We start from the raw sequence: 11,410 nt of genomic DNA, 5'->3' as shown, positions 1-11,410 counted from the left end.
GACCCTGATTCATAGAGCCATTTATCAGGTGCCTGGGGAACCTTGTTTTTTGCTCTGGTATGTTAAGTGTCTGGGAGGATGCTATATCCAGGAGAGGCCCTCTCTCTTAAGAGTGAAACTCCTCTCCATCCAGCTCTTATGAGAGATGAAAAATATGTCTAGTTCTAGGGTGGGCATCTGAGACAGCAATCAAACTCTGAGGGTAAGCTATATATGCTAACATCCTCCGCCATTGGCTTTTTCAAGGGTAACTTGTGGACATTTGTGTAGTGTACTGGGGGTGGGCCAAGCTGAATTTTTTGTGCTTTGGGATCTTGTGGAAAAGTGGTAGGGAAGGTGTTTGGCTAGGCTCCTAGGAGGTGCCCAACAGCTTGGGTGATTTCATAGGACCATTGAATTTGGAACCTGGAAGAGACCTGAGAGCTAGGAGTTCAAACATCCTCATTTTAATGAGAGGAAATTGAGGCCGGAAGTCCTGCCCAATGTCACACAGGTAGCAAGCAGCAGAGGCAGGATTTGACCCCGACCATAATGTTAGTTCTCTCAACATCATACTACCTACTTGCAATGACATCTGTAATCCTACCTTGAAAATTAGAAAATTTTTATTTTTAAATATTTCAAAAACAATTTGAGGGGCTTGGTGCCATCCCTTTTGGACCATGAACGTGGAGGGGCCTTTCTCTACTTAGCACCAGTTGTTCCTATTTTCTCAGAATGCCTTTCTTTAGCTCCTCTCTTGGAAGCTCTCCTTTAGCTCCTGTTTTGCATATTCTGGTCCTGCCTGAATCAGCCTGGCAGGAATTACCCCCTCCCTTTACTAACAAGTCAAGGTTGTCTTCTCTTTGCCAGTGAGAAGATAGACTTGAGAGCTGACCCCAGACACTCAAGACCCAAGTGGGGTGGCCTTGTGCCATGCCAGACTCATTCATTGACCTTGCCGTTGTCATTATTTGTAGGTGTGCTCGAGAGAGGAAGAAAATACAAAGCCTCCGGTGAAGTTTTCATTAAAAAATAGTGCTCTTTATTATAAATTACTGAAATGTATTTTTCTGAATATAAATATAAATATGTGCAAAGTTTGACTTGAATTTGTATTCTGTTCGGTTCTTCAAGCATCTTCTTATTGGCCTCAAAGGCAGGAGGGTGGGAGGAGGGCAGGGCACAGGGTGGAATCTTTATAAAAGACAGAGTGATTGAGGCAGATTTGTAAACATTTTTAACTAGAAAAAAAAAACACCCAACACACAACTGCCTCATCCAGCCAAACACCTGACACAGAAAACATGTGTGTTTTGTTTTCCATAAAAAAAAAAACCAAACAATTCCATGTAATTGCTTTGTTGCTACATTCCATGTAGGGTGACAATGATCAGTGCTTTCTCAAAGCAGTGCACTTAGTGAGTGCTACAGCTCCCACCCCTCCTTTGACCTCTCATGTTCATGCCTGCAGAGAGGCTAGAGAACCCCTGATTAGAGAAGCCAGGGATGTGGTGGATGGGGGGAGACACCCAGGAACCCAAGAGGCTGCAGGAGTAGGGCCTGCTGTAAAAGACACCCAAGCGGGGGCAGTCCGAGCATCCCCAAAAGGACTAGGTAACACTTTGGAATAACTAAAGTTATTCTTCTGGCGGTCTTTTAGAACACATGAATCTCCTACACTCTTCCCCCTATACCCCATTGGAGGAATCCATGGATGCTACAACACTGAAATACTCCCAGGCTCTATGATCTTGGGCAAGTCACTTAACTGCTTTAGGCTGGGACTGGTGGACCCATTATCAGCAAAGTATTAGTTTCTCTAATGTGCCAGCCCCTATCCATGGGACAGGGAGAGATTTAAGGCAATCCCCTTCCAAACAAAGGAGGGAAAATATGAAGTTTCTTTTTCTGGGCTTTGGGGCAAGAGGCAGTCCACCCCCTACAAAGAGGTGATAAAAGGTACAATATGAGAAAAGGAGACTAAGAAAAACCATCTCCTTCAGTGGACCAACCCTACCACCAGACCAGAGAGCCTTCATTCTCTCCCCCGCCCCTTCCCTTCCAAGTGCCAATACGACCGCCCCCTAAAACAGGAGAGGTTATGTTGGCTTTCCCCAGCAAGCTGGAATCTAGGCTTGGGTGTTTCCCGGTAATGGGGGTTGGGGGGAATGAGAGGGAGAGGGAAAGGTGCCAGAAGTGAGGAGATAAGTAAGAATGAGAGTCAGCTTCTTCAGGCTCATATTAGGCCCCTTTCCTACCTCCCCAGGAGGGTAAGAATAGCACACCCTTCTCACCTGAGGCTAGGAATGGGGGTTGGGAAGCTATTTGCATTGAGAATCAGATCATTCCCTTGGCTAGCCCTCAGGCCCATTCCAGGGGGCCCTCTTTTCCTCCCTCCTCTTCCAGCCCCTGACACCAGCTCAGGTTTCAAGCCATTTTAAACTAAATCAAATAGCAAACAAGTCCCTAGGAAAGTTGGGACATTCACCATTAGCTAACATCAGTTCAAAGCTCCTTCAGTCTCCCAGCTTCCCCAGGTAGGGGGAGGGAAGGAAAGGAAGAAAAACTGAAATCCTCTTTTTTCTGAATTGTCCTACAAGGCCTGGTGGCTCCTCTAGAAGTTGGAGAGGGGGAAGAGAGATGACTTGTTGCCACTTTCCCCTCAAACGCTCGAGACCAGCCTGCACCCATTCTGGAGAGGGAAGCGGGGGGACGAGGGGGGAAGTCAGAGGGCAGAGCCTCTGGACTCCCTGGCTCTGCTCTGGATAGGAGAAAAAGGGACTCTCCAATCTGGTTGTTTCCCTTGTGCTTATGCTATGTGCCACAGGGGATGGAGGTGCCAACCCCCTTCCCCGAATATTTTGGTGGGGTGAAGGCAGAATGTCCGTTTTCCATCCCCTTTTAAAGAGGGGCATCGTACTGGTCCAGGAATTCCCTGATGGGCCCAGGGAGTTGAGTAACTTTCTCATAGGAGTCCAGGTGTCCATTGACCGTCTTCCGACAGAGGTGCTGCAGGCTGGCCACATTGGAGGAAAGGGGTCGACTGAGCACCAAGGGGATCTTCTCTCCCCCAGAATAAATGTAATAGGTTCGTTTAGGAGGTGCTCCAGAGAGGGGTTGAGGGAGCATCTGATCCTGCAAGGAGGAAGAAGGGGTGGCCCCAGAAGAAGTAGAGGAGGACGAAGAAGAGGTGGGGGGCATGTAGTGATGTACCAGTTTGAGTACACAGTCAAAGCGGGGCACTGGCTGAGTGCTCCGGGGATCGCTTTGCAGGGAGAAACTCCCGCCCTCGCACTGGATTCGCAGGTTCTTTGTCCCTGACTGGGTTTTGACACTGAGAGTGAAGAAGTGGCGCTGATCCGAGCTGTCTCGGATGAGGAAGGTGCCCGCGGGCTCAGCACTTAGCAGCAGGTTGGCCTCTCCACCGGTCACCGCACTCCAGTAAAAGCCGCTCTCCTGCAATTTGCGCACAGCGTTCACCACCAGCTGGTATTCGCTCTTGGAGCTGAAGGTCTTGAGGCGCAGGCTGGTGTCCAGGGGGCGGTTCATCCCGGTGGCGGGGAACTTGCTGTGGGTTACCATGGCGCAAGGAGCCAGCTTGGATCTGCTCGGTGGTGGCCGCGGCGGCAGCAGTAGAAGCTGCTGCTGCTGCTGCTGCTGCTCCTCCCGATCCTTTGGCTGCTGCCCCCAGGTGCACCGGCTGCTAGCACATCCCTGGAGCCTGAGAAGGGAGAGAAGGAGCAGTGAGATGTAGAATGTCACACCATCCCGTCCCAAAACACAACGGAGTCTGTCTAGATTCCAAAGCTAGGAGATGAGGTCCTATTTCATCATATTCCCCCCCAACCCCCCAGCAGTCACTAGGGGATTGCTTACCTTCAACCTACGGGGCTTTGGGGTCAGTCCTAGGTAGGGGCAGGCAAATGGGAGAAGACTCCCACAGCTCCACCCATCCCCCGCCCCCAGCACTGCCTGTCTAGCCCGGTGCCAGCGCGTGGTGGGTGCTCTGCCAGCCCTTTCCCGAACTCCCAGCTGGGGGGTGGGGGCGGAGAGGGAGGAGAAGGGGACTACGAAGGGAGTAATTTGCAAACTCCTGTGCACAAGTTGGCTTTCAACAAATGTATCCAATGAGGGGTAGAGAAGGGGGCTGGGGCAGGGTGGGTAGTCTTGGGAAATGCTCTCTTCCCGTCCCTCTCACTCCAGCCCCCCCCCACCCCAGACGTGCAGGGCGCCTGGATGTCCGGTACCCGGGTGGTGGGGGGGGGAGGTGTAGCGAGAAAACTGTGGCATTTTCCAGCGCAGAGTTGCTTTAGCCCTGGAGGTGAAAACTGGAAGACCCCCACCCTGCCCCAGGCTTTTGTATTCATAGGGCTGGGGGTGGGGGGGGGGGCGGAGGGGAAGGAAGCTCCCAAACCGGAGAACAAGCCCATTCTTCTACTCCATTCCACATCCCACCCCCTTACATCGCCCCATCTTCCGCTGGGAACTAGCTTCTAAATGGACTCCGGGAAGGGGAAAGGAACGTCAAAGAAAGCCCCCTAAAAGTACCGAAACTGCACCCCCACTTTCTTACCTAGTGCAGTTCGAACGAAGTCTTCGGATTTTAGGCCGTGTGTATCTCCAATACTGTCTCCAATCGTGTGAGGTCCTTAGCAAGCCCGCCAGATGTGGCCAGCGTTGTGGCCAAATGTAGGGAACGGTAAAGTCCACAAAAGGGTTCCACGCGTGTCTTTTTGGCTTCCGCTCCCTGTCCCCCCTCCCTTCCTCCCTCAGGCTTCGTCTCCCGGGTCCGGGAATAAGTGGGGGAGACACAGTTGGGAGCGTCAGTCTCCCCAAGGCTGGCCAGCCTGTCTGGCTGGCTGCGTGTGTCTGTGAGTCAGGGCAGCACGGGTGCGCAGGGCAGAGGGCTGTAATGAGGAAGGCGGAGAGGTCCAGAGTAAATGCCACTGGGGGAGGCAGCGGCTGAGCTATTATACCGGTTGGGCCGAAGAGCCCCGCCTCCCTATTCCTGGAATTGAACTGAACGTCTTCTTGTAACGTTTAGTCAGAGACTGCGAGAGAAAAGGGAGGGAGGAAGCGAGGGAGGGAGGGGAAAGACAGAGACAGAGACACGCAATAGGACAGAGACAGAGACAACAGAGAAAACCCAGGGCACAGAGCCAGACCATCCAGCCCGTTCCTGGTATGAGGGCCCCTCCTCCAGCCGCATCTCCTCCAGTAACTTCTCATTCACACTTTTTTTTCCCCCTTCTAAGAAGGTGAGTTTCTGGCAAAGGCGTGAGGCGCTGTTGATTCAGTCTGGGTTGCTGTGGAAGAGTGCAGGGGTGATTTCCTTGGCTCTCTCGTTCTTTTTCCTCTTAACTCCGGGTGGATGTCCCCCTACTCCGTTTGTGCTGGCTCAGGCAAACCAGACAGACGGTTTCTGGGGGACAAAGCTAGAGGAAGCGATTAGCTTCTCCGAGTCCCCCAAACCGCTCCCCTCCCCCGCCGCCCACTCCTGGGGGCTGCCCGGAAAGGGGAGAAACCCTTTAAACCACAGATCGTCGAGAGGGAAGAGAAAGGGTTCATTCCCAAGTTTAGTAATAAATTAAATTACGCGTGCTTCCCAAAGGTGAAGCTGGGAGCGCGTGTCTCTGGGGCTTCGGAGACTAGACTGTGGCAGGAGTCTTAGCTTGCCCCATCTTTCTTTTATGCTCTATTTGGTCATTATCTGTGTCTTCTGCACCCTCTCTCTTCCCATGCACAGCCTGTACTGCCCTCTCCCCCACCACAGACGGTATAGACCAGACTGGGGCAGAAATCCTAGCTTCCCTCATCTTTTCAGTCACTTATTCGTGTCCTCTGTACTCCTCTCCAAGCGCATCCCGTGCTGCTCTCTCCCCCCTCCCCGGACTGTGTAGACTAGACTGAGGCAGGAGCCCTACATCACCCCATCTTTCTTCAATTTTCTTTTCATTTATCTATATCGTCTGCATCCCTCTCTTCCCACGCACATCCTATGCAGTCCTCGTCCCCCCACTCTTGATTGTAGACTAGACTATAGCTGGAGTCCTAGATCGTCCCATCTTTCATCCCTACTGTTTGTAGTCACTTAGCAGTAATCTAAGGACCCCCTTCTCCCCACGCTTACCCAGTGCTGTCCTTTTCTGTGATTACGCTGCCTTGGTTGTACTTCTCTCTCCCGCGCTCTGTGGACTGCGGTAGGAGCTGCCAGTCCCGGGCGAAAAGTCCTCCCCACCCCCCTCACATTCCACACTGTCCACTAGAGGGCGCCCTGGGCCTCTATAAGAATATCACTGGCTTGGGCAGCCCCTAGAGCCGGACGTGCTCGGAAAAGAAATATTCCGAGCTTGGAGGTTTCAGACCTAGGGGTTACCTTGGCTGTTCAGCCTACAACAGCCGAAATTGGAATCTAATCTAAGGTAGGGTGGGAGTACTTGTTCTCAAAGCAGTTTTCAAGAGTTTCTCAATCACCCTTCTCTCCCCCGCTTAAAAAAGTTTACTCCACAGACCACCAAATAAAATACATTGTTGCTTTTAAAGGTCAGTCTACATATACATTATTGAAAATAATCTGGATGATCTGAACCAAAATGCTTTTCCAGAAATAATTAAGTTGTTAAAAATTCATAGGATTTAGATCTGGTAAAGACATCTAGTCTGTCTTACAAATGAGGAAACTGAGGCTTTTAGAGGTAAAGTAGGTAGCAATGTGGCACAATGGATAGAGTGCTGGGCCTGGAGTCAGGAAGACCTGAGTTCAAATCCAGCCTCAGACACTTACTAGTTGTGTGACTTTGGGCAAGTCATTTAACATTGCCTTAGTTTCCTCACCTATATAATGGGGATAAATAATTCCACCTACCTTCCAAGGTTGTTCTGAGGATCAAATGAAAAGCGCCTGTAAAGCACCTGGCACATAGTGCTATAAAAATGCTAGTTATTATTAATTATTATTAAGTAAACTGCCTCAAATCAGACAATTAGGAAGAAGCAGAGACAGGGTTGAACCCAGGTCCTTGGACTCCAGCTCCAGTGCTCTTTACAATTCACTTTACTTTCAAAGCAAATGGAATTTTTTTTAGCCTTCCTCATGTGGATACAGGCTGAATTAGATCAAAGCCCTGACTAAAAGTGGCTAAGATAAGCAAGATGTCTAGAATTCAACATGCAGGAAGACACAATGAGGGACGCTGTCAAATATTTTTTGTAAATGTACTTATTTTTCCACACAGAAACTTTTGCTCCTTTATTTTTTATTCTTTTCACTTGAAACTTGCTCATTTTTACTCCTTTGTTTTTAATTAAACTATTTTCAAATTAAAATCTACCTTCTCTCTCTCCTACCTTCCCCTTAGAGAAAGGGAGAAAAAAACCCTCTGTGATAAACATGTACTGTTTAAAGCAAAACAAATTCCTACATTGGACATGTCCAGAAAAAAGTCTTAATGTGCACTCTGAGTCCATCACCTCTCTATTAAGAGGTGAGGATCGTGGTTCACTATAAATCCTTTGGCATCTTGGTTAGTTATTTTATCTGAGTTCTGTCCAAATTGCTTATCTTTACAATATTGTTGTTATTATATAAACTGTTCTCTTGGATATATCCTTTGGCAAAACAAAGGATAGAAGCAATTACAAGAGATAAAATAGATCATTTGGATTACATGAAGCCGAAAAGCTTCTGAACAAACAAAATGCAATTAGGATAAGAGAAGGGGTCAAATGGGGAAAAAAATCTTTATATCAAATTTCATTGTTAAGGTATCCAAGCTATACAATTAACGCATCTATGCATATAAGTTAACATAGATACAAACCCTTATAAGAAAATTTTGATATAAAGATTTTATAAAACAAAAGCCATTTCCCAATATATTAGTGGTCAAGAGATATAAAGAATTCTCAAAAGAACTATTCTTTTAGGAGGTAAAATAGGAATTTACCAAGTCCCCTTTGAACTTTATAGGAATCAAATACAACGTGTATTTCCATATACAAAGTAAAACAGTAAAAGAATTCAAGAAAGTAAGAGTTTCTAACCCAGTTAATGTAACCATAGAAGACCCAGACAGCAGGATTGAATCGGTCAATTGAAGGTGTTGAAGGAGGCTCAAACAAATCCTTAATCTGTTTGGGGACAGTGAAATGCTTTCATCATTGGATAAAGAGAGATAGTGACTCCACATAGGAAATGTGATTGGCAGAATCAGACTCTTCTGGGCTAACAAAGCAAGTCAGTGCAAAACCACCAATTCCAATAGCAGAGCAATCAAGAGTGGGTTCCCCTGACAGACCTGTTCCAAACCAACTTATTACTGTAGAGGGTACCACCATCTTCCTATTCACTAAAGCTCAGAACCTCGGTATTTGGTTTTCTTTTCTTTTCCTTTTTTTTTTTGAGGCAAACTGGGTTAAGTGACTTGCCCAGGGTCACACAGCCAGTGTCTGAGGTCAAATTTGAACTCAGGTCCTCCTGACTCCAAGACCAGTGCTCTATCCACTTCACCACCTAGCTGCCCCTAGTGTTCAGTTTTCACAACCCAACCTCTTCCTACCTTTTCAGTGTTCTTAAGCTCTTCTCCCCTCCACATACTCTAGCATCCAGTGATACTGCCCTTCTTGCTATTCCTTGAACAAGTCACTCCCAACTCCAGCTCTGGGCATTTTTGCCGGCTGTCCCTTATGCCTAGAATGCTCTCCCTCTTCACCCCACATCATCTCCTGACTTCACTAATTTCCTTCAAGACTCAATACGAGTCCCCCTCTACTACAAAAGGCCGTTACCAGTCTACCTCCCCATTCTAGTTAAGAATATCTGCCATTTAAACTTTATGCATAGTATGGTTTGGGGTTCTTTTTTGCAGTCTTCCCCATTTAAATTTGAGGAGTTCCTTGGGACTTTCTTCTTTCTTCCTCCTTCTTTTTCTTTCTCTTCCTTCTTTCCTTCATCTCTCCCTTTCTTTCTTTCTCTTCTTCTTCCCCCCCCCCTTCCCTTCCTTCTTTCTTTCCCTTCCTTCTCTCATAAATAACCCCAGAGAACAGAAGAGTGAAAAAGTGGATTCCATTGCAAGGGTGTGGCATCTCCGCAATGAATCAATATGAAGGTCTCTGCCTTAAAACACTGGCTACACTGGACAGTACTCTATTCTCATAGTGTTCCAGTCCTGTTTCACCTGGAATGCTACAAAATCTTTTCAGCCAAGGCAAAGATCTTTTAGTTTGGGATAGGGAGAGGCTTCTTCCCTTTGACTACCTCAGGGTCCAAGTTGATTTGTCATCTCCAGGCATCTGAAGGCCTTCCCCTTTCCCCTTTACTTCTCAATATCTCTGACTTTTAGTCCTTGAAGACCTTAAGCTTTTACTGAAGTCTCATGAGCATTCTAATTACATCTATAATAAATTTAATATGTAACTTTCAAAGCTGTCCTGCCATCCATGTTTCCTTTTGGCCTTCTTTCTGTTCTGTACATTAAAAAAAAGCCTCAATGATATTCTTTTCTTCATTTTTTTTTGAAGAAGGTAAGATGATCATATCACTAGGTCTCTCTGCCCCCTTCAAAAAAAGTAAAACAACATCCTTGTTTTGGGGGGCTTTTGTACTGACTGTAGTGACTTTATTGATGATACAGAACTGAATATAGGACTCTGTGCTTCTCTGCCCTACCATAGGGATGCTTTAGGACAAGGACTCTGAATAGGCATGGGATCATCAGTATAGGGAAATAGGTTAGGGATGTGGGCTCTTTAGTGGTGGAACTCCTCTTTTGGCTGGGGATGAAGATCCAGGGCTTTCTACTTTACTTCTTGGAGGTTATGTAGACCATGGGGTCTATTTCTTGTTGTTGTTCAATTGTGTCTGACTCTTTGTGACCCCAAGGACCATAGCATGCCAATGCTGTCCGTGCTGTTTTCTTGGCAAAGATACTGGAATGGTTTGCTATTTTCTTCTCCAATGAATCAAGGTAAACGGAGGCTTGCCCAGCATCACACAAGTAGTAAGTGTCTGAGGTCAAGTTTGAATTCAGGTCTTCCTGACTCCAGGCCCAGAGAATCTATCCATTGAGTCACCTAGCTGCTTCCATGAGGTCTACTACATGGTTGCTATAACTGTACTCATTGTCATACCAGGAAATGAGCTTGACAGAAATGGTCGTTGAGGACAATACCAGTGCTAGCATCAAAGGTAAAAGAATGGGTGTCACTGTTGAAGTCACAGAATACAACCTGGTCTTCTGTGTAGTCCAAGATGCCCTTCAAAAGTCCCTCTGGTGTTTGCTTCACTACTTTCTTAATATCATATTTGGCATGTTCCTCTAGGCAGCAGATCAGATCCACAACAGATAAATTAGGAGTAGGACCTTGGAAAGTCATTCCCATGAGCTTCCTATTCCCTATGACCTTGTCTACAGCCTTAGCAGCACCAGTGGAAACAGGGATGATATTTTGGGCAGAGCCATGCACATCACACCACAACTTGTCAGAGGGGCTAGTGGTCTTCTGAGGAGAAGTAAAGCATGGACTGTGGTCCTGAGTCCTGCTGCAAGGCCAAAGTTGTGAATGACCTTGGCCAGGGATGTCAAGCAGCTGGTAGTGTGTGAAGCATTACTGACAGTCTTAGGGGAGTTATCCTATTTCTTCTGCTCCCTCCTTTCACAAACATAGGGGTATAAGCAAAAGTGGCAGAGATAATGAACTACTTAACTCCACCCTTCAAGGGAGCCCCAGTCTTTCCCATGGTCTGAAGAAGTGAACTCTATGACATATTTGGCTTCAGTATCTCTACTTAATATTGGTGGGATCCCACTCCTGAAAGATTGGTAATGGCTTCTTCATTAATCATCAGTTTCCATTCTTAGCCTTGACAATGCCCTTGAACTTTCTGTGGGTGGAATCATATTGGAACATATAGACAATATAGTTGAGGTCAATGAAGGGGTCCCTAATGGTTACAACATCCATTCTGCCTGAAGCGAAGGCATCAAATATGGCCAAATCCATTGACTCCAACCTTCACCATCTTGTTTCTGGAATGTGGCTCCAGCAGTGGATCCTGGCACTGAGCTCAGGAGAAAAGCTGAGAACCAAAACAACAACCTTGCAACAATTATGCATAGTCAAGCAAAACATCTCCACATTGGTCATATCAAAAAACATATTATCTCATGAGTCTGTCACCATAAGCCTATCATCTTTGTCAGGAAATCTTCATCATCGATCCTCTGGAATTATATATTAAATTGGATATTGTTGTTGGATATTGCATTGATAAGAATTCTTAGAGCTTTCAAAGTTGTTTTTCTTTACGCAATTATATAAATTGTCCTCCTGGTTCTGTACGCTTCATTTTGTATCATTTTATACAAGTCTATTAGATTAGAGTTTATCCAATAAAATGAGAGTTTATTTAATAAAATTCCATTATATC

General features: G+C 46.7%; 1 protein-coding gene and 1 pseudogene across 1 annotated transcript; both read right to left on the bottom strand.

The window, feature by feature from the left end:
* Positions 1 to 1,001: 1,001 nt before the first annotated feature.
* SOCS3 (suppressor of cytokine signaling 3) lies at positions 1,002 to 5,067 on the bottom strand. The gene is made up of 2 exons (XM_036757937.1): positions 4,556 to 5,067; positions 1,002 to 3,703 (listed from the first exon to the last, which is right to left on the bottom strand). The coding sequence occupies exon 2, from the start codon at positions 3,562 to 3,564 to the stop codon at positions 2,884 to 2,886; it is 681 nt and encodes a 226-aa protein (XP_036613832.1). The 5' UTR covers positions 3,565 to 3,703; positions 4,556 to 5,067; the 3' UTR covers positions 1,002 to 2,883.
* A 4,982-nt stretch (positions 5,068 to 10,049) lies between these two features.
* LOC118847022 lies at positions 10,050 to 11,002 on the bottom strand (annotated as a pseudogene).
* Positions 11,003 to 11,410: the final 408 nt, after the last annotated feature.

The sequence above is a fragment of the Trichosurus vulpecula genome, chromosome 4, assembly GCF_011100635.1.
Source record: "Trichosurus vulpecula isolate mTriVul1 chromosome 4, mTriVul1.pri, whole genome shotgun sequence".
NCBI lineage: Eukaryota > Metazoa > Chordata > Mammalia > Diprotodontia > Phalangeridae > Trichosurus > Trichosurus vulpecula.
The sequence above is the reverse complement of the archived record's forward strand: the minus strand, read 5'-3'. Positions and strand labels throughout refer to the sequence as shown.

What these genes read in the sequence shown, in the direction of transcription:
- SOCS3 (XM_036757937.1), bottom strand. Translation starts at nt 3,564, where the DNA reads ATGGTAACCCACAGCAAGTTCCCCGCCACCGGGATGAACCGCCCCCTG.